Source organism: Canis lupus, chromosome 21, assembly GCF_048164855.1.
Source record: "Canis lupus baileyi chromosome 21, mCanLup2.hap1, whole genome shotgun sequence".
Lineage (NCBI taxonomy): Eukaryota > Metazoa > Chordata > Mammalia > Carnivora > Canidae > Canis > Canis lupus.
The window spans coordinates 465,689-487,908 of record NC_132858.1 but is presented as its reverse complement, the minus strand read 5'-3'; the positions used below and the strand labels follow the sequence as shown (position 1 = coordinate 487,908).

The window sequence follows — 22,220 nt, the reverse complement described above, 5'->3', positions numbered from 1 at the left end:
AAATGTGTTCCATGGGCATGCAAAAATAGCTGTGCCAAACTTTCCTGATCATGAACTCCCAAGGGAAAGGTTTCTTTATTCAATCAACCAGTATTTATTTACTGTGTCTATTTAGTGATCAGGGACCAGGAAAATGCTGGAATGTCCACCCACTGACTCAGGAAGTATCTCTGTGGGAAAAGGAGGGCAGGTACATCATGGCAGGGTGCCCCTGGGCCTCCCTTACTCTCACCCCTGCCCAGCAAGTGATGGATCTTGGCCGCCACGCCAGCCGCTGCTTCTTCAACTGGCTTTACTGGAGCATCAACGTGGGTGCCATGGGCTACAGTATCACCATGGGCTGCGTGGACCTGGCCTTCTTCATCTTCCTCTTCGCCACCCCCATCTTCATCACCAAGCCCCCTACAGGCAGCCAAGTGTCCTCTATGCTGAAACTCGCTTTCCAAAGCTGCTGTCCCCACCTGCGGCACCGACACTCTGTCAGGTAAGAAGGGCGCTCTTGGTGACGGGGGCCATGGAGCCTGGAGACGTGCTGTGCTTCTCCTGGGGAGGTGCAGTCCTCTTGGAAGAATGTTCTGGGTCAGCTCCCATGGTAGCCTTTTATGACAACCTGCTGTGCAAGGGCCAGAGCTGCCCCGCTGTGACCTTGGCTGGTGATGGAGCTCAAGGTGGTGGTGGTGGTCCTGCCCACGGACTAACTCAAGAGAGTATAAGGCTGGTTGTGCACGGTCTTGACAGTGATGATCGAGGTAGAGGGGGAGGTGTTCATCAGCAGCCACGGTGAAGATAATTCAGCAGTGGTTGACAAAGGCAGTAGGACTGGCTGATGATGGAGACGATGGTACCAGGGAAGGCTGTTGGGATATAACATGAGTAATTCAACACCACAAGGGTAGCAAGTGTAAGAAAATCTAAGAGGGCACCTGGGTGGCTCAGTCGGTTAAGTGTCTGCCTGCGGCTCAGGTCATGATCTCCGGGTCCTGGAATGGAGCCCCACACTGGGATCCTGCTCAACAGGAAGCCTGCTTCTCCCTCTCCCTTTGCCCCTCCCCCCTGCTTGTGCGCGTGTGCCCTCTCTCTCTCACGCACTCTCTCAAGTAAATAAATAAATAAAATCTTAAAAAAAAAAAAAAAAAAAGAATGTCTAAGAAATCAGCCAAACTTGCTCCTCCTCCGTTAGCTGGCATCCCAGGGAGGAAGGTTCAGAACAGTCCTTCACACACACACCAGCTTCCTTTTGCCCCTGTCCTTCCTGAAGTTAATTGACCACTTTGCTAAGCAAACATGTCTCCAGACCTTGGAGCCTGTTACAGATCCTATCAGTAGGATCTAGATGGAAAAAGGACAGGACATGTTTGTCTAAGCTGGTGCATTGTGGTGGGGGTTTGTTTTAATGATCCAGCTCAGCCCAACAAACCATCCTGGAACTCAGTTACCTAAGCAATCACATTTTATTACCTCTCATGATGCTGTGGGTGACTGGGCTCAGCCAGGTAGTTGTTCCGCTTCTTGTGATGTCATGGGGGTGGGGGGCTACAGTCATCTGGGGGCCTGAAGGGATTAGAGCATCCAAGACGGCTCACTTATGTGGCTGGCAGTCCAACAAAGGCACCTGGGGTCCCCCTTCATGTGGCCACACGCCTGTAGCTGGAGCTCCTCACAGTAAGGAGTCTGGGTTGCAAGACCGAGCCATCACTTCTGCTTGTTCCGTTGGTCAGCACAGCCACAAGGCCAGCCCAGATTCCAGGGCAGGGGAACAGATGGCCTGTTAGTGGAGGAGTGACATCCCACCCTAGGAGGGGAGACGCTGATAGTGGCCATCTTTGGAAATGACCACACTGGTGTTATCCCCTTCGGCATCTCAAAGGATGAGGCAAGACTCTTGAGCAAGAATGGATTAGAAACTAGAAAAATGTCAAGACAAAGGGCAAAGGCGGGGGGAGGTCATAGCAGTGGTTGATCTATCCTGTTTCCTTAACATTTCCCCTGCACCCCTACCTCTCCACTGCCTCCATCCTCGTCAGGCAGGGAGAGGGCTATAATAATGCCTGTTCAGGAAGATGGACTTGGAGACAGGGAGTGAGGGTGCATTGGGGTATACCAGATCCGGGCTGGCCTCTCTCTCTATCCCTGTCTCTCTCTGAGTCAGGCTTAGACTGGGACTTCCCTGCTCTCCGCAGCACACTGATGCTGTGAAGCCAAAAATTCCCGAAGACTCCGCTCACCACAGTCTCTGGTCTGCTTTCCCCGGGGACCACAGCACACGGCTCTTGGCTGGGAGGGGTCTTGAAGAAAGGAGGAGATAGTGAGGGAGTGTAATGGACAGTCAGTGGGAGGCTGGCTTTGGGGGACAGTCGCTTCACTAACGACAAGGAAGGCGAGGATGCTGGCTGAGGTGACGATGGTGATGATGGAGAAGGGAAGCTTCTGGTGGAGGGAGGAGATGGGTCATTTCAGAGATGATGGCTGTGGTCACCGGTGATAGAGGAGCAAGACTAAATAGGGGATAATGGTGGTCATGGTGGTGGCGATGGCTGCTGTTTTATCTGCTGCCCCCATGGCCCCACAGGGACCCTCAAGGCGCCCAACTGCTGCCTGACCAGAGGTCTCCCCAGCCTGGCCCTTCCCCCCAAGAGGACATTGCCAACTTCCAGGTGCTGGTGAAGATCTTGCCCGTCATGGTGACCCTGGTGCCTTACGGATGGTGTACTTCCAGGTGAGCACCCTGCCCTTTAGCTCTGAGGACAGTGGCTCCCCAGTCCCCGGATGGGGCTAAGCTCTCACCATAGAAGCCCAAAGCACGTGGAAATGGGAACAGGTGTTCACAGAGTGACCTGGTGCTACCTGGGGCCTGACACAAAGCCATCCCAGTAATTAATAGCATGAGGAACCCTGGAGACAAATTTGAGGCCCAGGGACTCCAATGTGATCCCATCTGTCTGAGCCTCATGTATAAAACAGGGAGCTTAGGGGTTCTAATAGCTCTAGAGCATTCAGATCCTCTGATGTGGCAACTGAGGCCCAGAGTTACCCTGTGCCCCACAGCCAGTTAGGGGCCACCTCGGGGCATTGAATTCTTTGTAGCAGTGATTCCCCCCGGGTCTGTGTCTCAGAACCACCTGCAAGCTTTTAAAGCAGATTCTGTGTCCCACCCCAGAGTACTGAAAAGAGAATTGTTGGGGGAAGTCTCTAGGAAAATAAACTTCTCAGGGGATACTGGTACTCAGCCAGGTCTGAGAGCCACTGTTCCCCACCATTTCTTACCGGGAAGGTTAGTGCGATGTGTGTGTGTGTGTGGGGGGGGGGTGGCTGTGACCTGACTCCAACTTCTAACCCCCCCATGACAAAGTCTTTGCCTTCCATACCCCTTCAAGAGGAAGCTTGTTTTGAGTCACACAAGATGGGGGTTATGCAAGGCCAGCCTGCTTCTTGGGGGTGGCATAGAGGAGACAGGACAGAGGCATGGGGAGGGGGTCTGTCTGTGTCCATGGCTGATTCTCAGTCATACTGGTTGTCAGAATACTGATGTACTTATGTACCAGTTGGTCAATAGCTGTTGTCCTGAGCAGCCCGAGTGCCCTCCCCTGCCCCAGACCCTCGTGTGGGATTGTTCTGGATCCCCTGCATTTTAGAATACTACAGGGGTGATATGTGATGTGAAACTGGGCCCCTTGGAGCTTGCCCCTGCAGCTGAGCCCAGAGCCATGCTGGTGGGTTGATGTCTACCCAGTGTCTGTGCCACGTCCGCCTGTGGGATGAAGCTTGGCCTCAGTGTCAAATGAGAGCTCCCCATGGGGACAGCCGTGTCATTATCTTCCCCATGTCAACAAACATTTATCCACACTTCCTCTGTGTCAGGCCTTGGAGACACCAAAATGTGAGTCATGACAGCTGTGCCTAGGCTCTGGGATAAGGCTGCACACACAGCTCACGGGCCTGGGAACAGAGCGAAGGAAGCTCCCTGACTGAGCCTGGCTCCTGAGGAGGAAGCAGGGTAGGCAGGTCACATCTCCCCGAGGCTGGGATTGGGGACAGCTGCCCAGCTGCCCTGTGCTCCTTCTGAAGAACGCCCATCTCGGAGCTTGCGGCCTCACCTCTCCTCGCAGGTGAGGTGGCCAGCTCTGTTCCAGCCATGGCTCCATCTCTCTTGGCAGATGCAGTCTACGTATGTCCTGCAAGGTCTTCATCTCCGCATCCCAAACATTTTCCCAGACCTCCCTGCCGATAGCTCCATAGCTCTGGGAGCCCAGGGTAGCGGCTACAAGGTGAGACCGGGTATGCATTCAGCCCCCGTGATGGGCCTTGCTGGGCGTGTCCTCTCAAAACAGAAAGAAATTAAGCTGTTTTCATGCCCAGGAGCAGGGGATCATCAGGAAACAGGAAAAGCACCTGCAGGATGGGGAAACTTGTGCCCCAGCCCAGGCATCCTGCTAAGATGGGGCAGCTTTGCTCCCACCCACCGCTGCTCTGAGGCAGGTCTCACCACCCTGTCTTCATCCCACAGACTCTCAGAGAGGTGCACCCACATCCCAGTTCTACCTTGAGTTCCCACACTCTCCGGGGCCCCTGGATCCCCAGATGTCTGCCTTCCACCAGGACTTTCCAAACCAGTTCCATGGTGTTTCAAAGACTCCTAACATCAAAGATCCTCAGAGCTGGCAGAGAAATTACATTTGCCACCATACCTTCATTCCTTGCCTGGGGCAGACATCACGAATCAATCCTGACCATGTTTTCATGCTGAGCCTGAGAATGTTCGCAGCAGCCATTACCAACTGATAGAAGCCAGAGGAAACCATTTGCCACCTCTGATTTAATCCCATCCCCGATTTAACCCAGCTGAGGAGTGTGCATTCCAGAGAGGGGAGAGGGCTGACCCTGGGTCACCCAAGGACGGTCTGGAGGCCAGCGCTCCCAACTCCAGCCCACAGCTCCTTCTGCTCTGCTAGCCTGTCTTGCTTGGCCCCCTCTTGTTCAGATCCCGGAAGCCTGGCTCCTCCTGGCCAATGTCGTGGTGGTGCTGATCCTGGTGCCCATGAAGGACCACTTGCTCGACCCTTTACTGCTGCGGCACAAGCTGCTTCCCTCAGCCCTGCAGAAGATGGCACTGGGCATGTTCTTCGGTTTTGCCTCTGTCCTGTGGCAGGTGTGTGGGCCCAAGTGGAGGGACGCAGGGAGGGAGGCTGGCCTTTGTCTGCAGTTGGGGGAGGTTGGCTCCACTTTGGCAGGTGTTGGAGCCGTGGGTCTGGGCCACATCCACCCTCCTGCCGTGGGTGCCAGTCTTGGCTTCCCAGAGGGTGTGAGCTGAAGGGGATCTTCCTCCTCTGGTCCCCGGCCTCTCCTCATCTTGACAGATGAGGGAGCTCAGGACAAGAGAGGGAGAAAGATTTTCCCCAGTGGGATGTAAGCTCCCTGAAGACTGGTTTTTCTTTTTTTTTCTTTTTCATTCACTGCTATGAAACTATGCATGGACACCCAGTAAATGGGTTAAATGAATTTTTCAGACACTCAGCCACTTAAAGAAAAGAATTTATCGTTTTACTCTCTTCCTTCTCGTTCAAAAGGATTTGAAGCCATTTACTACAAAGAGGCTCTGGTAAAGAAGCCTTTCATGCCACGACACAAACCTCTGTCCCTTTCACTCCTGAAGTTACTTAGCATCTTTGTGCTCTGTCTTTACAATGGCCGTAGTCATTCATGCAGCCCCCGTGCAGGACCTGGGTTCTGCCCTCGTGGAATGTGGTCTAGCAGGAGTGTTGTGAGGATTCAAAAAAAGGCAAAGCTGTGAGACATCCAGCACTGTGCCTGGATCACAAGGAGGAGGCAGGGAAATCAAAGCTCAAAGCCCAGTATTGTGTTGCAAGGAACGAAAACCAAACCAGGTTCTTTTTCAGCTCCGGGCTTTAAGGTACGTTGTCCTATTTCATCCTCACAACTCTGGGATTTTTATTCTCGCTTCTTGCATAAGAGCACTGGTTCTTAGAGAGGTTAAGTGATCTGCCCAAGGTCACCACTAACCAGTGGCAGGGCCAGGATTGGAACCTAAGTGACCTTGCACCACATGCAGTGTTCATGCCACTACGGCACAGCTGTCTTCTAACAATGACCTCCTAAAACTTGGAGGTCAGGTTAGAAACCCTCCTTGATGCTGCAGGAGAGAAGTCACGTGATATGAAGGAAATGGGGCACAAAGAGGTGGAAATCCAGCCCCAAATACTCATCAGCTCGTGTGACTCGGGGCTGATTACTTACTCTAAATTTCTTTCTTCATTTGCAAGAATGCATATTAAATGCCCAGCACATAACAGGCTCTCAGTTAATACCAGTTGTTCCTATTCTTGAGTGCCAAAGCCTCATTCTGAGCTTCCTAGCAGCCGAGGCAAAAATCAAGGCGTTTGCCAGAGTTCTCCTTTCCTGCTGTTCAGTCGGTCACCACTGGCCTAGGGAATACCCACCACGTGCCGAGCTTTGCTGCGGGCTAAGCTGAGGACCGGGGGCCTGGCTATTTATGGTGCACCTGTTTCCCCCACCAGGAGGCCTGGAGATGGAGCGTCTACAGTACATCCATCGCAACCAGTGTCCCAGCAGATCGGGAAGGATGTGTACTATGCGGCACCACTGTCCATCTGGTGGCAGATCCCTCAGTACCTGCTCATTGGGATCAGTGAGATTTTTGCCAGTATCCCAGGTACCCCGGGCCCCTCCCCTGTTCTTGCACCAGTGATGGGCTCTGCCTGGAGCTGCCTCCAAGTCAAAAAGTCTCATGGGCACAGCTTCTGGAGTTTGCAGGAGTAGAGGAAGGCCAGGTTTTCTGAGTGCGGCTGCATTCACCCAGTGGATACTTACTAGCTCCTGGTCTGTGCCAGGCACTGTGGTAGGCACTGGAGATTTGGAAGGATGAAGACGCTCCTTGGCAACCTCCCACATAGTCCCTGGCACCATGTGCCTCATTCCCCATGTCTGTGCGTTGCTGTTCCCGATGCCTCGGATTCAAAGTAAACTTACTTTACTTAAAATAAATAAAGTATTTCCCCTTCACTGCTGAGCCTAAATGCCAGCTCCTCCATACAGCCCTCTCCAAGCCCCCTGGTCACAGGGGGTCCTTCTAGCTCCTTTTATTCACATCTATCACAGCACACGGGTCACTGTGTTGTAATAGTGCAGTATGTTTGTCGCCCCCGCCGGCCTGCGAGCCAGAGCTGTGGAGCGCAGGTGGGCTCTTCACTCAGCCAAGTAGCAGAAGCTACTCAGCCACAGGCCCAGGGCTGGGCTCTAGTGGGACTTGCTCGGAATTGTGGAGACCATCACACGGACAGTAAACTCAGTGGAGGGCTGTAGAAGTGACTGGACAGTGTAGGGAAAGCCCCTGGGACGAGGTGGGGAGGAGGCTGGTAGGCAGGGAAGGTGGAACTCCGCAGGTAGGAAGGATGCCACAGGCGGAAGTGAAGAGCTAAGGCTTGTGGGGAGTGTGTGCAAGGCTGGGGAGGTGTAGGGCCAAGCCTGGGTGTTGAAGTCGTTCCTGAGGGCAATAGCTGCCACCGCCCCGCAGCCCTCCACCCCAGGGGGATTTTGGCAGGGAAAGGATCCCAATCTTTTAGACAGACCCATCTGGCTGTGTGAGCAGGAAGAAGGGAGGCAGGGGGGTTTGCAGGTACTTGCAGAGGCTGGGCAGTAAGTGATCAGGACTGTGCTTTGGCCCAGGGCAGTGGGAACAGAGAGGAGGGCAGACAGTGAGATTTCTGAGGTTGGGTCAAAAGGATTTGGGGAGGATGTTGAAGGCGGGCAGAGAGGGTAGGGGAGAGGGAGGTGCTGTCCCTGAAATGGGAGACCCAGGAGGAGACAAAACCATGCAGGGGCATCCAGGTGGACGTGTCCAGCCAGGGGAACAGATGAGCAGGGCAGAGGCAAGGGGTCACTGGTACGCAGGTGTCATCCTAGCCATGGGTGGGCAGCCATACAGGGGAGGCCAGGGTGGAGGCTTGGTGAGTATGGCCGGAGGCCCTGAGCCTCATCTCTGCTCCTGCATCAGCCGCTTGGGTTTTCCCCCTCCCTCTGCAGGCCTGGAGTTTGCTTACAGAGGCTCCGCGCTCCATGCAGAGTGCCATCATGGGCATCTTCTTCTGCCTGTCGGGGGTGGGCTCACTGCTGGGCTCCAGCCTCGTGGCACTACTGTCACTGCCCCGGGGATGGCTGTACTGCCCCAAGGACTCTGGTGAGTGTGGAGCCCTCCCTGGGATTGGGACATGGGGGGGGGGGGCTTGGAAAGTGGGTGGCAACTACCAAGTGCTCTGATGCCAGGCAGAGTAAAACACAGGCTGGACTCAGGAGAGCCAGGTTCTAGCCCAAACCTGGCCAGTTGTCCACAGCGTGGCCTCCCTGCCTTGGGCCTCAGTGTCCGTAACTGTCAAAAAGGAATCCGTGAACTTAGCAGACCTCCAAGGCTCCTTCCCACTTCTGGAAGTCAGTCATTGTGGCCTAGGATCACCTTCCTCTGTGGTATTTGTATTTTAAACCCCTGAAAGAACAGCCAACAAGGAATTGCAGACGCCACAGGAAACACTGTGGACCACCAGGTGTGAGAGGGCTGCCTGCCCACCCACTGCCCACACTGCTTCAGCTGCCAGTCCCAGGGGAGCCGTGCCCGACCTGAATGCCAACCCCTCCTTTCCCCGGGGAATATCAACAATTGCCGGATGGACCTTTACTTCTTTCTGCTGGCCAGTATTCAGGCGCCACAGCCCTCCTGCTTATCTGGATTGCCGGTCGCTATGAGAGGGTAGCTCAGAGCCCGGCCTCCCAAAGCTGTCCCAGCAGGGATAGGGGCTGAACACCGCCACCCCCGACGCCCCCTCGCTTCTCTCCCAGGACACAGGCAGCAGCAGTCCCAGGTGGGGGTTCCTTGAGTTTATTCTGTACCCAACGTCACGATGAAATGGTTCTCATAAATAAGGGGCGTAAGCCCTTCCTCACGAGCATGGTCCATGATGGGGGGCGCAGGGCAGAGGGGGCCTGAGTGGGCGTCCTTTTGAGAGACCAGGCAGGGGACTTGGATCAGCAAGCACCAGGGGGGAGCAGGAGGCTGCCCGGGCTGGTGGCTGACAGTGCTGGACCAGGCAGGCCGGGGAGGGGTCAGGAGCTGCCCCGGATCCTCTCCATGTAGCTGCGCAGCTCCTCGGGGTCCTTCAGTCCCATGTCCTCACATACCCAGCGGATGTCCTCCTCACCTGCCACCAGGATGGACTGCACGGCCGGGGCCCCTACGGACTCCTGAGATAGCTCAGCCAGGGGAGCTGGCGCAAACGTCACAAACTCGACACGTTTCCGCCGTCCCCCCGCTTCCTTCCGGGCCAGGGTGCTTGAGGAGCTACTGGTGCCCCCGCCAGGTGCCTGGGCCACAGTCAAGGCCTCCCCTCCTCCCCCACTCTCACAGGGGCAGCCCCCCTCCCCCTGGGGCAGGCCTGGGGACTGCCGATCCAGCTGGCGGCTTAGTTCCTCCTGGTCTGTACCCAGCCAGACCCAGTTGTGGGGCTGGGGGGAGGCAGGGTCAGTGGCACCGTCGGGAGGCTCCTTGCGCTGGTAGCGCAGCACGAAGACCACACCGTTGACCAGGAAGATGAGGATGGCCAGGCAGAAGATGCCCAGCAGAGCGTACATGCCCAGCTCTAGGTCGGTGACCCGCTGAGGGGCCGGGACCATCTCCTCCTCCTCTTCCTCTTCCTCCTCCTCTCTGGCCTCTGCCTCTGCCCGCTCAAACTTGCCCTTCACAACCCCACTGCCCCCAACACCCCCTGCCTCCCACTGTTTACCACCCACGCTGGCCTCCGTGGCTGGTGGGCCCCGGGCAGGGCTAGATGGGAGGGCGGGGGGCGGGGTGGGAGCAGGGGGAAGCCCTAGCCAGGCGGTGCCAGAGGCCAGGGGGACCCGGTGGCGGCCCCGGCGGCAGGGCTCAGGTGGGTGGAGAGCCACGTGCAGGGGCAGCCCCTCGGCACCTGCCCCACTCACCACCACCCCAAGCTGGGCACCCTGGTCCTTGGCTGGCAGGATAGCACCAGGCTCCTCGGCGGAGACAGACAGTCCCAGGTCATGTTGGTTGTAGAGCTCAGCGGGGACCAGGGTGTGGTCAGAGAAGGACAGCCAAAGGGAGAGGGCCACCTCCTGTGGGGCACACGGACACAGGCAGAGACATGCGAGGGCACGCACGCATGCACACAGAGACCACTCCCACAGAGACAGGCCACACGGAGGAAGAGGAGGAAGAGGAGAGATCAGAGAAAAAACAAACACAGGCGGATGGACAAAACACAGGGAGAGAGGGGATGTGTGTCAATCACCTGGTTGCCACTCAGCCCTGGGGTCTGAGTCATCGGGAGGGTCCTCAGAGCCATCTAACCAACCTCCCACTGCCACACTCCAGCCAGTCACTGCTTGATCATCTCCAGCCGCAGAGAGCTCACTACCTCACAGGACAGTCAGTCCTCATTCTGAAAACCCTAAGGGGAGGGGTCCAGGTGCCTCCCAGCCCCCTGTCATTAGCCCCCATCTGGAGATGTTGACCTCACTCCCCTCATCCCCAAGCTGTCACCTGCTTTGGGGCGGGAAAGGCTGACTGTGCCCAGCACGTGGCTGTGACCTCCCCAGGGTGGGCAGTACCCCGGCTCAGGGCCAGTGAGATGCCCATCACCGGCTGCACCTGCAGCTCCAGCACCGAGACCTTGTCATCCGTCACGGCCAATGCCTGCTCCCCCAAAATGGAGTCAGACAGCGGGGAACGCACCTGAGGGTGAAAGGGAGCTGCAAGTTGTGGGGCAAGGGGGAGAGCAAGTGCACAGCCTCTCCCCTCTCATCCCCATCATCTGGACACACTGCTTTCCCCCACCCTTTGCATCCCATATGCCCTATACATTCATACCTGGACCCCAATACCATCTCTCTCTCAAGACCTGGTTCCCCCATGCTGTGAGGGATGCTGCTGTGAAGCAGCCCTTCACGCTGTGAGGATGTCCCCCATTACACAGGCCACCCTCTTCCTACCCAATCCCACTGGGCTCACACGTGCCCGGGTACACTCTGGGCCCGTTCTGACACTCCTCATCCCTGCGCATGAACATTCTGGGGGGTGCCACCTACGCCCTTCTCTGGGGGAGGGGGGGGGGTCTGCTCACCTCGATGGAGGTGACGCCGGGTTCCCGGCCCACCAGGATGCGGCCGCCCTCCAGCGAGGCTACGCGTGGGTCTTGTACACGTGCGTGAGGTGCCACGAGGTGGGTCACATCCAGCAGCCAGTCAGGGCCGAGCAGGTGGGTGAGGCGGCGGCCACCGTCCAGTGGGTGAGCCGCAAAGGGGACAAGGAAGCGCACGCCGGCGCGCTGGTACTGCAGGCGGCAGCTGCGGGGGCGCCTCTCAGCCTCCTCAGCAGCAGCCTCAGGCTCTGGCATCCTTGGGGGAGGTGGGGAAGAGCGTCAGCTCTGGGCCCCGCCCCTGAGGGACCCCCAGCTCAGCGAGGGGTGTACAGTCTTCAAACTCTGCAAGTACGGTTGCACCTCCACCTGCTGGCCTGGCACCGCGGCCCATTCCTAACTGGTGCCTATGCCTGTCCATCAAGCTGCTCTCACCCTCCCCTCGTTCCTAATCTGAATTCTTGGGTCCTGGGGAGGTAGGGAGATCTCAGGGTGCTCACTATCTGGAAGGCCTGGCTCAGATTCCTGAGGCCACCTCACCCATGTACTCTGGTGGGCCTCTCTTGATATAAGGCTGGAAGAACACAGCAGTGAACGTAAGAGACAAAAGGCCCTCACCTTCAAGGTCTTACATTCTTATGGAGGAGAATGAAGGTGGTGGCCATACCACAAACAAGATGAATCGGGCTATACAGTAACTAGAAAGTGATCCGCACTACAGGGAAGCGCAGCATGGAAGGGGGAAAGGGAGTGCGGAAATCAAGACTACAAATAAAGTGGCATAAAGTGGCCATAAGCTGGGTGGTGACAGGCAGGTGAGCAGGAGGAACCAGAGGCAACTGGGCAGTTAGACCCCCGCTCAAGCCCATGGCCAAGCTCCGTGCACTATCTCTCAGGTCCCAGAGCAACTTCATCAAGGTCTCCACTCACCCTTCAGTGGGGCCAGGGACCCTCCAGCCCCGGACCTGCTCCAGGGTGGTGTCGGTCAGCTCAATGCGCAGGGGCAGCAACGGGGCCCACACTGTCATCTGCAGCGAGGCCCTCAGACGGCGCCACCAGAAGTCCACCTGCACCCCTTGGGCACCCCGGCTCTCCTTGCCAGACACAAACACAGCATCACAGGTCTCGGACACCTATGGGAGGGCAGGAGCTGGGCTAAGCCTGGGAAGACAGGTATGGAACAGAGGGGGCTGCCCTAAGCCCTTACCATAAGGGGCAGGGCTGAAATTCATTCTGCACTCTACTGGCATGTCTCAAGATTAAGATTTCATCAAGGGGCACCTGCGTGGCTCAGTTGGTTAAGCATCTGCCTTTGGCTCAGGTTATGGTCTCAGGGTCCTGGGATCCAGTCCTCTGTGGCTCCCTGATCAGCAAGGGGTCTGCTTCTCCCTCTCCTTCTGCGCCTCTTCCCTCCACATTCCCCGCCCCCCCCCACACTCGTGCTCTCTCTTTCTCAAATAAATAAAATCTTTTTAAAAAATGCATCCAAGATCCATTCTGGAGGAACCAGCCATTCCCCAGGTTCACCTGGAGCTCAGCTGAGGAAACTGGCTATTTGCATGCAAAATCTTTGTTCTGGTAGTGGAGAGTTCGAACCCACACATTTGGCTCATTAGTGCTGGCCTCTGACTTTCATTCTGGAGCCACCTGGCTACCAACTACAGGAAGGTGGGCGGAGGCAAGACAGACCTATCTCCTACCTCCCAACCCCCAAGAACCCTCAGGAAGGAATCACTCACATAGGGACAAAGTGCCATCATAAGTAGCAAGACACCTTTTCCAGTCAGGCAGCCAAGATTTAGGCGTCCCCTTTTAGAATTTCAAAATGGAGAAAGCTGCCCGCCCCCCCCCCTTTTTTTTAAATCTCAGGATCATTATGAGGCTCTAATAATTATCATTATTTTTAGCATCATGTATTACATTGTATTACTCTTAAAAGTTGTCATTGTTTCAGCTCCTGCCTCTCTGCTGGTAGAGTGTCTTAGGGTGCTTTTAATTCTTTTTTTTTTTTTTTTTTTTTTTTTAAAGAATGGGAGGGGGATCCCTGGGTGGCGCAGCGGTTTAGCGCCTGCCTTTGGCCCAGGGCGCGATCCTGGAGACCCGGGATCGAATCCCACGTCGGGCTCCCGGTGCATGGAGCCTGCTTCTCCCTCTGCCTGTGTCTCTGCCTCTCTCTCTCTCTCTCTCTCTGTGACTATCATAAATAAATAAACATTTTAAAAAAATTCAAAAAAAAAAAAAGGAATGGGAGGGAGTGGGGGAGGGGCAGAAGGGGAGGGAGAATCTCAAGCAGGCTTCATGCCCAGCGGGGTGCTGGATGTGGGGCTCCATCTCACAACCCTGAGATCATGACATGAGCCAAAATCAAGAGGTGGATGCTTAACTGACTGAGCTACCCAGGTGCCCCTGGATGCCTTTAATTCTTGTAACAGTCTAATATATTAGACTCACCTCTAATACTGAGGCTCAGAGGTAAGGAGACTTGTCCACGATCACAGATAACAAAGATGGGTTTCAAACTAAAATTTGTTGGTTCCAACATACGTGTTTTTTTTTTTTTTAAAGATTTTACTTACTTATTTGAGAGAGAGAGAGCACACACACAAGGGGGGAGGGGCAGAGAGAGAGAAAGAGAAACAGTCTCTCTGCTCAGCAGGGAGCCTGACTTGGGGTTTGATCCCAGGACCCTGCGATCACGACCCGAGCCAAAGGCAGACGCTTAACCAACTGGGCCACCCAGGGTCCCCCTCCCTTTTTAAAGTAAGCTCTAGCTCTATGTCCAATGTGTGGCTTGAACTCCCGACCCTGAGATCACGGATCACATGCCCTACTGACTAAGCCAGTCACGTGCCCCCAAGGTATGTGGGCATACTCTTAACTTTCCCACATCAGTTCATTTCTTTCATTACAGTAACAAACGCAGGAGGGCCTAAGCCGGGGCTGCTGGAGTGACAGAGCTCCTTCCCAACTGATGTTGGAGAGAGGAGGTGGGAACAAAAGAAGTTGAATCTGTGGTTCCCCCCACGAGGCTTCTGGTGTCCAGAAGCTGCTCTCTTGGGTACAAGAGTGAGGAAGGATGTGCATCGCTCTGCACACAAGTGCACACTTGCCTGGAGTTGGCACACATGCCACTCACCTGCAGCACCTGTGTGTTGGTCGACTCACAGCCAATGTGCTCTGTCACCTCCACCAGGGCCCCCCCATTGTCCACGGTGACCAGGCGTATGGGCACGTGCCTCGGCTCTCCGGTCAGTGGAGCTGTGTTCACCAGCTCCTCGGCCTGCAGGTGCAGGAAGAGCTCAGCCCCAAGCCCATTGCCTCACTTGGCCCCAGGCCTGGCCAGCCATAGGCTGGGGGGGTGGGGGGAGGACTCCTTACCTTGGCCAGTGGGACAAGGGCTCTTACATCCCGCTCTGACACCAGGATCTCCCACACCATTTTGTCCTTTTCTGCTTCGGGGGCCTGGCCTGCATATTCCAGCTGCCATGTGACAGGGCGAGTGACTGCCACACCCCCACTAGTGCCATTCTCCACCAGAAAGTCCACCCACAGGAACTCAGAGAGTTCAGGAGGGCTGCTGGCCAGGAGAGAGACAGAGAGAGAGACTGAGTGCTTGCTAGCGGCCAGGCACAGTTGGAAGCGCTGGCTATATTCATGAGACAAGTCCTATGACAACCCCCAATTAACAGGGGAGAAAATTGAGGTATGAACTTCTATAACCTGCCCAAAGTCACAGAGAAAAGTGGCAGGGCTGGGATTGAACTCAAGTATCCTGGCTCCAGAGCTCAAGCTCATATATTTGTGGCTTCTAGAAGGTGCACGCAGCCACTTCACCACCCTCCTGGAAAGCCTGCTGGTTCTCCTGACTTCTTACTCCCCTTCCATGCAGAATTCTGCCTTCCATGGTCATCCTCCTCTTCCAAGGAGGAAGAGTCACTTCAAAACCCCAGGACTGGCACTCAACCTCCTGAATACTAACCCTCACAGGTCCCTTTGATCAAGCACTGGCTGGATGCTTGCTATATAGTATTTTATTTTCAAAAACCCTAAGGGATGCATTATTATCCCTACTTTACAGGTGAGGAAACAGGCTCCGGTCAGGGGTGTATTTGTTTTTTTTGGGGGGGGGATGTAGCGGAGGTTAACTGGCTTGCTCATGGCTATTCATCCCAGTGTCAGAACTAGGGTTCAAACAGAAGCTACCAAGCTCGTGGCCTTGGCCCAGGCTCAGAGCATGAATAGGAGTTCATAAATGTTAACTGCAGCTGGGCTGTCTTTGAAATACTAATGGCCCAGAAAAAGGGACCCATTTGGTGATTGTGGGAGCAGGGAAGTGGCTGCAAGGGCTGTAACTGGAGTAGCCAGGATAGGCTTGTGTCACCTGGAATGAGACTCATGGACACTCACTGAACTTGGTGTGCACCTGGGGATGGATAAATAGTAGCTGGATGAATGAGTATCTGCTCTGCACTGCATCCTGGAAGGAGTCCTCTGTGCTCCCTCATGTGGGAGCATGGGGGCAGCCCAGTGGCCCCCTTCCCTTGGGCCGCAGAAATCTGCTCACTCCTTCCTCCGTCCCCCATCACTGCCCCCCCACCTCGCCCTGGGGAGGGAGATGCCCACCTGGAGTCCAGCCCTGTGTTGCCAGCACGGTGGCAGATGATGAGGGTTGTGTGGTGCTTGGAGCCCTTGAAGCGGTCCAGCTTGGCAGTCCAGAGGCTGGGCTGGACTGGGCGGGCAGCTGTCACATGCAGCCCCTTCTTCACCTTGATCCTGGAGAGAGGACCCAGGCCCCATGTGTCAGGGTGGGTGCTGAGCTATGGACTGAGTAAGTAGGGACGCAAGGGACCAAAGGCATTGGCCTGCTGCCTGGCCTCCCCAACTCATCTGCTCACAATCCTCTGATCCAGAAGGACTCCATTGCAACTCAGGGCAATGCACTCATTGCACTGCAGCCCTCCTCGACTCAAGAGACCTGCCGCTCCCAGGGTCAGGTCTCATCGCATCCCAGCATCTGGGCCCTCCAGGATCTGGTCTAGTTTCATCCTGGGCTGTGACTTCCATCTGTTACTCTGCTTCGGTGACACCGAGAAAGTTCTTTCCTGGACACACAACTCATTTATGTCTCTGAGTCTTTGCTCACGACAGCCCAGCCTGCCCTTCCTTTCTTCCTCTGCTCCTTCTTCAAGCCTCCAGCAGCTCAAATACTATTTCCTCTAGAAAGCTTCTCCTGTGGCAAGATGAGTTTCCCACTTCCCTCAGCCCTAACCCAGGCCCCCACTGCACCTCATATGGCCACCAGAGCATAGGTGCACCCCCAGTGCGTGCCACCTGGCTCCCTTCCCTGTTGCTGGGGCCCCTTCACGCCAGATGGGGACCAGGCCTTGCTCATCTCTGTAGCTCCAGAGTAGAGACACAGGGCCAGGCATGTTTTAAACATCTGGGAAAGATCTAGTGAGTGTGCGAGGGGGCATGAGAAGGTGTAAGAGACAGGGGGACAGGACAGGTACCTGAGAGATCCACAGGAACAGGACACACATTAATCCAAATGTGGGAGAGGCAAGTGACACTCTGAAAATTCTTGTCTGTGGAACTGGGTTGGGGGCTACTGTGGGAGAACCCTCTGCAGGGAGGGACGCAAAAAAGAGAGACTTTCCTGTGGGGAGGGGTGGGCTCTGTCCAAAGGTGAGGACATGCAGCAAGGCGGCGGACGGGAGAGCTTGTAGATGAATGTGATTGGGGCAGACACCCATCCTGGGGCATCAGAGCATTAACCACCCCCAGGCATTGCACTTTCCAGTCTTCCCTCCCTGGAGCCTCATGGCTGCCCTGTGAAGCAGGCAGCATCGGCCTCATAGGACAGGCGTCTCCAGGAGGTGTCGGGGGAAGGGGAGCTTCCAACATCTGATGCCAAGTTCAGGGCTGTGCCCACTGCTGGGGCTTGCCTGCTGCCAGGACAGTCACGGTTCTTGGCCCAGAGAGGGTTTGGTGGGCCCATATCAGCAGAGATCAAGGACTCCAGTAAGGTACCTGCTCAGTCTTTCTGCAGAGGTCCCTGCCTCCAACCCATGCCAGGAGCTCTGGACTCACCGCAGGGTCAGGATGCTGGCTGTGAAGTTGTGCCGAAGCAGGAGGGTGGCACTGAAGAGCTGGCCTGGCCGCACAGGCACATCAGGGACCCGCAGGGTCACCGCCTCATCCAGGGGCACCTCTTGGTACTGTGGGGGGTCCGCTGGGCGCAGCTCCACACCACCCACTGGAAGGGCTTGCTCCCTGGGGTCCTCCTCCTGGCTGGGGCCGCAGCCCCCAGGGCCCTCAGCTGCGGGCTCCAGCGTGTAGGCCAGCTCGGCCCGTGTAGTGGAGCCCTGGGAGAACCAGTGGGAGGGAAACTCCAGCTCCACCACACAGGCGCCTAGGGAGGGCTGCAAACACACAACGGCCATGGTTGACATGGTGGGGGAGGGGGTTCCAACACCCATGGCAGGAAATGCAGAGCTGGAGGGGCCCGTGGAAGGCAGGCCCAGCATGGGCCAGGGACATTTCCCAGATGACACAACTAGTGAGTGATGTGACTGGGGCGAGGTCCCCGAACTCGTCCAAAAGCCGCGCTTCTCTTCTTGCCAACAATCTCAATCCTAATGCCTCCCCCTCACCAGGCCCCAGGACCACCCTATGCCTCAGGCTTTGAAGATTCCCAAAGCCTCCAAAATATCTCTCCCTGGTAGATTCCCAAACAGTGCAAGCTGCAATTATAAAAGTAATACTAACAATAATGCAAACACTCACCGAGTGCTTACTCTGGGCCAGGTACTAGCATTGTGCCAAAAGCTCTTTGCAGCCGTTTCATTTGTTCTTTATTCCAGCTCCATAGGAGATAGGAATTATTATTACCCCATTTTACAGATAGGGAAGCCAAGTCCCACAAAAATTAAGTTACTTGCCTGAAGTTGTATGCAACAGACTAACTTCCTGAAAGGACCCTAAAGAACCCTTTCCAAGGGTCCCCACGTAAGTCAACAGAACAGGAATGCAGTCCGCTTGTCTGGGACTCCTAAACCACCCGGGAGTGGTGAGCCCTTTCTTCCCTGCCCTAGGACTGCCCTCTGGCTGGCATAGCAGGTAGAGCCAGACTAGGTAGGGCCTGCCCACTCACCTGGAAGTGGCAGGCTTGGTGAGCAGTGCCTGCAGGATGTGTGGCATGGAGCCAGGCGCAGGGCAGGCTGCCAGGCCCTGGAGGCCAATCCTGCCCTTTGAGGTGGAAGAGGACTCGGGCATGGGGCTCTGCTGGAGTCACGGCCGCTTCCACCGACACAGCCCGCACATCCCACGGCACTGGCCGTTGGTGGGGCTCAGTAACCCGTGGAGGGACCACCTGGAGGGAGAAGGGGGTGCTCAACAAACCAGGGGGCTGGGGGGGAAGCAAGATCCGGAGAGATGGGATGCCAGGCTTCCGGTCCCAGTGTGGCAGGAGAGAGCATTTACATGTCTCTGGAATACGCAGAGTGCAGCTGGGGGTGGGGAAGACCCTTGAGCCGCACACAGCAGACCACAGCTCTGAATCCTATTAGCCTCGGAGTCAGTCTCTGGTGCCCTCTCCTTACCTGCTGAGTGGCAAAGGGTGGGTAGGAGGCCCGGAGAAGAGGCTGGACCCTGGGCCATGGCTGCAGGAGCAGAAAGGTCTCAGATCGGGAGCCCAGAGAGGAGTTGGCAGGTGGATAATGGCCCACTTGCTGCACACGGAAGTGCTCAGGGGCATCAAGGAGCTCCAGGGTTGCAGGCAGGTAGATGGTGTTCAAGGGGTCCTGGTCACAGTCCACTGAAGAAGGAGAAGGGATAGAGATGGTGACAGCTCCAGAGCTGACTGGGGCTGCACCAGGCTCCAGCCCAGGGCACCGTGGTGGTGGGCAGTGGAGGAAAGGAATTATAAATGTCCCATCCCCCCCAGGATGTAGGGGAAGTGGTCTCATTTCACAGATGGGGAAAGTGGGGCTCAAAGAGCCTCCCATAGGTAGCACGGGACAGGGCCAGGATTTGAGTGTACATTCGGGACTGGATGCCAGCTTCCAAACCATTCCTTCTACCTTCCATAGACTCAGGCCTTCCTCCCTTGAGGAGAACCTTCTCAACATCTCTTCCCCATTCCTGTCCTCTACATACTTGCTTCTGATATCAAGGCATTTGTGGGGCACAGTTCTTCCCAGGCAGGGTCTGTGTAGTAAAAGATGGTGGCAAGGTGAGCTTGGTAGAAGCAGAGACCCTTTCTCTGTCCCTGAATCCTTGGCCAGACTTGCCAGGGCATCCACCCTCCTGTCCCCTTCATCATCACCATGGCAACTACAGCTTCCTAAATGTGCTCCCTTCTTTTCCATCCCAACTGGGTACCAGAGTGCAAGAGTGGGACTAGGGTTGGGGTGGGGGTGGGGCGACCGTGAGCTTGGGGAGAGGGTCAAAATAGTTAATGAGTAGAAGGGCAAAGGACCCCTATGACCGTATTTGGTTTGTACCAAGTTATGACTAGTTAGCCCCAATAAGAATAGACACTTTTGGACACTGACTACATGCAGACTACTATTTAAGACATTTTACATACATTAACTCTTCAGTTTATGTAATAGCTCTGAGAACTAGGCTCTATTGCTATTAAATCCATTTTATGGATGTGGAAGATGAGGCTGAGGTTAAGGGGCTTGCCAGGATCCCTCGGCTGGAGAGAGCTGGAGCTGGGAGTCAGGCATCAGGCACTACACACAGAGGGGGTACCCTGCTTCTCCATCCTATGCCCTCTGCAAGGGTGAGCACTTCCGGTTTCAGTCCCTGGACTGTGGGTCTCTCTTCCATCCCTTAGGTCACGTTGCCTCCTTAAGGAAGCCCTTCTTGATTGCTTGCCCTCCCACCACGACCCTGGTTGCCTCATCTGAATTAGCTGTCTTCCTGTCTAGGGACAGAGGTTTCTCGTAATCGTTCCTGAATCCCCAAGCTGGGCAGCTCTCCCTAGAGAGGATGTTCTGGGAGCCCGGAGGGCTGCGTTTACATCTTAATTCTGCCTCAATGTAGCTTGGATCGGTCATTTGACATCTTCACCTGTGGATTCTCTTCACCTGTAGACTGAGCATTCAGTGACAACTGCGAACAAGGGAGGGCTCTGGAAAGTGTGGAGCGCTGTCCAGGGGAGAGGTTATGGCCACTGAATAATGGATGTGACAAGGCCTCCCTCGTGTCTCCCTAGGAGAGGTTATTAGGGCTCCTGCTGGGTCCCCTGGGGAGGGAGCAGGTGGCTGAGCGCGGCCCTGCGGACAGCGCCTTCTCTGCCCTGCCCTGGGCTGGGGGGCTTGATGGTTTCCACCCCCTCCGAGACCCCCCACCGGGGAGCTTGTGCCTGAGAGGCTGCCCGCGTCCGCCCCGACCTGCCGTCCTCCTCCTGTTCTCTGCCGCCCGGAGAGTTACGGGACGCCCGGGCCGGACTCCGCTCTCGCGGGGGGGGCGAGGCTCGCAGGGGCCTCACGATCCGGCCCCGGCCTGGGGGTCACCCTCCGAGCAGCGCGCCCCACCGAGGTGCTCTGACCCCCGCCCCGGCACAGCGGAGCCGCGGCCCCGTCCTCCGGTGATGCGCGCCCGGACTCAGGGAGGCGCCGACGGGGCCGTCCCCGGGGCCTCTGGGGTCCGGTGGCTCCTTGGGGCGGGGGCGGGAGCTCGCGGCAGGCGCGGGGGCCGGTGCCGAGCCCGGGCCGGCCGGTCCTGGGTCCCTTAGGGCTGCGGGGCTCCTCGCGAGGGAAGCAACCGGGGAGCAGAGCCGGGACCCAGGGCGGAGACCTCGGGCCTCGGGGCGCAGTCGGGGACCCCCCCGGGCCGCCCCCCCCCCCCCCCCGCTGACCTCTCTCGACGTCCAGGGCCAGGGCCAGCGCCAGCAGGAGGCAGGGCCAGGGGCCGCGGGGCCCCCGGGGAGCCGCCCCCGCGCGCCCCATCCCGGCGCACATCCTCCCGCGGAGGGCGGGGACTAGGCGGGCGGCTCCGGTGGCCCCCGCCCGCCCGGCATCTCCCGCTCCGCCGCCGCCGCCGCCGCCGCCGCCGCCGCCCGGGGCCGCAGCTCCAGACAATGGAGCTCGAGCCGGAGCCGGAGCCGGAGCCGGAGCGGGAGGAGGAGGAGGAGGAGGAGGAGGAGGGGGAGGGGGAGGGAGCGAGCGCGGCACGCGGGCTGCCCCTCGCCCGCCGGGTCCTAGCGCCCTTCGGCTCTCCAGGCCCGGGCCGGGACCCGCCCCACCGAGGGACCCGCCCCACCGAGGGACCCGCCCCACCGAGGGACCCGAGGCCTTCCGCTCCCCCCCGCAAGCTCCGGCCCCGGCCCCGCAGTCAGCGGCCCCCTCCTCCGCCTCACGCCCGCCCCACAGACAACGCACCTGTAAAGGCGCCCGACGTCGGGACCTGCGGGATCTGCGGACCTGAGCCCCCGGGGCAGAAAGGGGCAGAAAGCGGCCCGGGGACAATCATCGGGGCCCGCCCTGAGAGTCCCGGCCGCTCCCGTGGAGGAAGGTCTCAGGCGCAGACAACCTGAGCTTCAGGCCCAGCCACAGCCTGGGAGAGGCCCGCCAGCCAAGGAGGGGCGAGGCCCCTCTGCTCCCCACCGGAGGTTCTGCCACCCAGGTCCTGGTCTCCTGGGCCGGCCCTGCCTACCAGGCAGTCAGAAGGAGTCCAGGCCAGGGCACTTGGCTGCACCGTAACATTTCTGTGGCAATTTAAAAACAAAGAAAAAAACAAACAAACAAACAAACCCCAAATACCTGGGCCCCTCTACCCAACAGCTGATCCAGCTACAGGCCAGGCTGAGAACCACAGTGCAGGGAATTCCCGCGTAGTGAGCAAAGGCGGCGGGCAGGGAAACGTGGCTGTCTGCAAGCAGCCGTTCGTACTCTTACATACACGGAGCAAGGGGCACCTCCCTTGCCCTCCCTCACATACACACTGTTCCAACAGTATAGGTCGGTTTCTGGAAATTCTGTAAAGAGGGCATGCCTTCCTCACTTCTTGCACTCCAGGAGGGAAGGGCAC

General features: G+C 57.1%; 2 protein-coding genes across 6 annotated transcripts; one reads left to right on the top strand and one right to left on the bottom strand.

The window, feature by feature from the left end:
* The first annotated feature begins 171 nt into the window (after positions 1 to 171).
* SLC15A3 (solute carrier family 15 member 3) lies at positions 172 to 8,972 on the top strand. Its single transcript, XM_072789313.1, is given in 11 exon segments — positions 172 to 484; positions 2,570 to 2,697; positions 2,700 to 2,716; positions 4,155 to 4,265; positions 4,979 to 5,150; positions 6,537 to 6,572; positions 6,575 to 6,688; positions 8,059 to 8,074; positions 8,076 to 8,209; positions 8,671 to 8,730; positions 8,733 to 8,972. Coding segments are annotated over 11 exon segments (1,170 nt in total). The 5' UTR covers positions 172 to 197; the 3' UTR covers positions 8,828 to 8,972.
* TMEM132A (transmembrane protein 132A) lies at positions 8,890 to 21,208 on the bottom strand. Of its 5 annotated transcripts, none has more exons than XM_072789311.1 (12): positions 21,049 to 21,173; positions 19,259 to 19,385; positions 18,779 to 18,993; positions 18,331 to 18,549; positions 17,268 to 17,599; positions 15,801 to 15,950; positions 14,556 to 14,754; positions 14,314 to 14,457; positions 12,108 to 12,310; positions 11,163 to 11,436; positions 10,583 to 10,774; positions 8,890 to 10,155 (listed from the first exon to the last, which is right to left on the bottom strand). In XM_072789311.1, exons 2-12 carry the CDS (start codon positions 19,263 to 19,265, stop codon positions 9,130 to 9,132), a joined length of 2,961 nt encoding a protein of 986 aa, XP_072645412.1. In that variant the 5' UTR covers positions 19,266 to 19,385; positions 21,049 to 21,173; the 3' UTR covers positions 8,890 to 9,129. The 5 variants fall into 5 exon arrangements, with proteins under 5 accessions (XP_072645412.1, XP_072645411.1, XP_072645408.1 ...); XM_072789310.1 differs by lacking the exon at positions 21,049 to 21,173 and adding an exon at positions 20,209 to 20,565; XM_072789307.1 differs by lacking the exon at positions 19,259 to 19,385 and having other exon boundaries at positions 21,049 to 21,208.
* Between the last annotated feature and the right edge of the window lie 1,012 nt (positions 21,209 to 22,220).

Coding starts and splice junctions, on each gene's coding strand:
- TMEM132A (XM_072789307.1), bottom strand. CDS start 21,151: ATGTGCGCCGGGATGGGGCGCGCGGGGGCGGCTCCCCGGGGGCCCCGC. Junction 14,458..14,555: donor CCCTTGTCCCACTGGCCAAG/GTAAGGAGTCCT, acceptor CTGCACCTGCAG/GCCGAGGAGCTGGTGAACAC. Junction 10,775..11,162: donor CCGGCGTCACCTCCATCGAG/GTGAGCAGACCC, acceptor TTTCACCCTCAG/GTGCGTTCCCCGCTGTCTGA.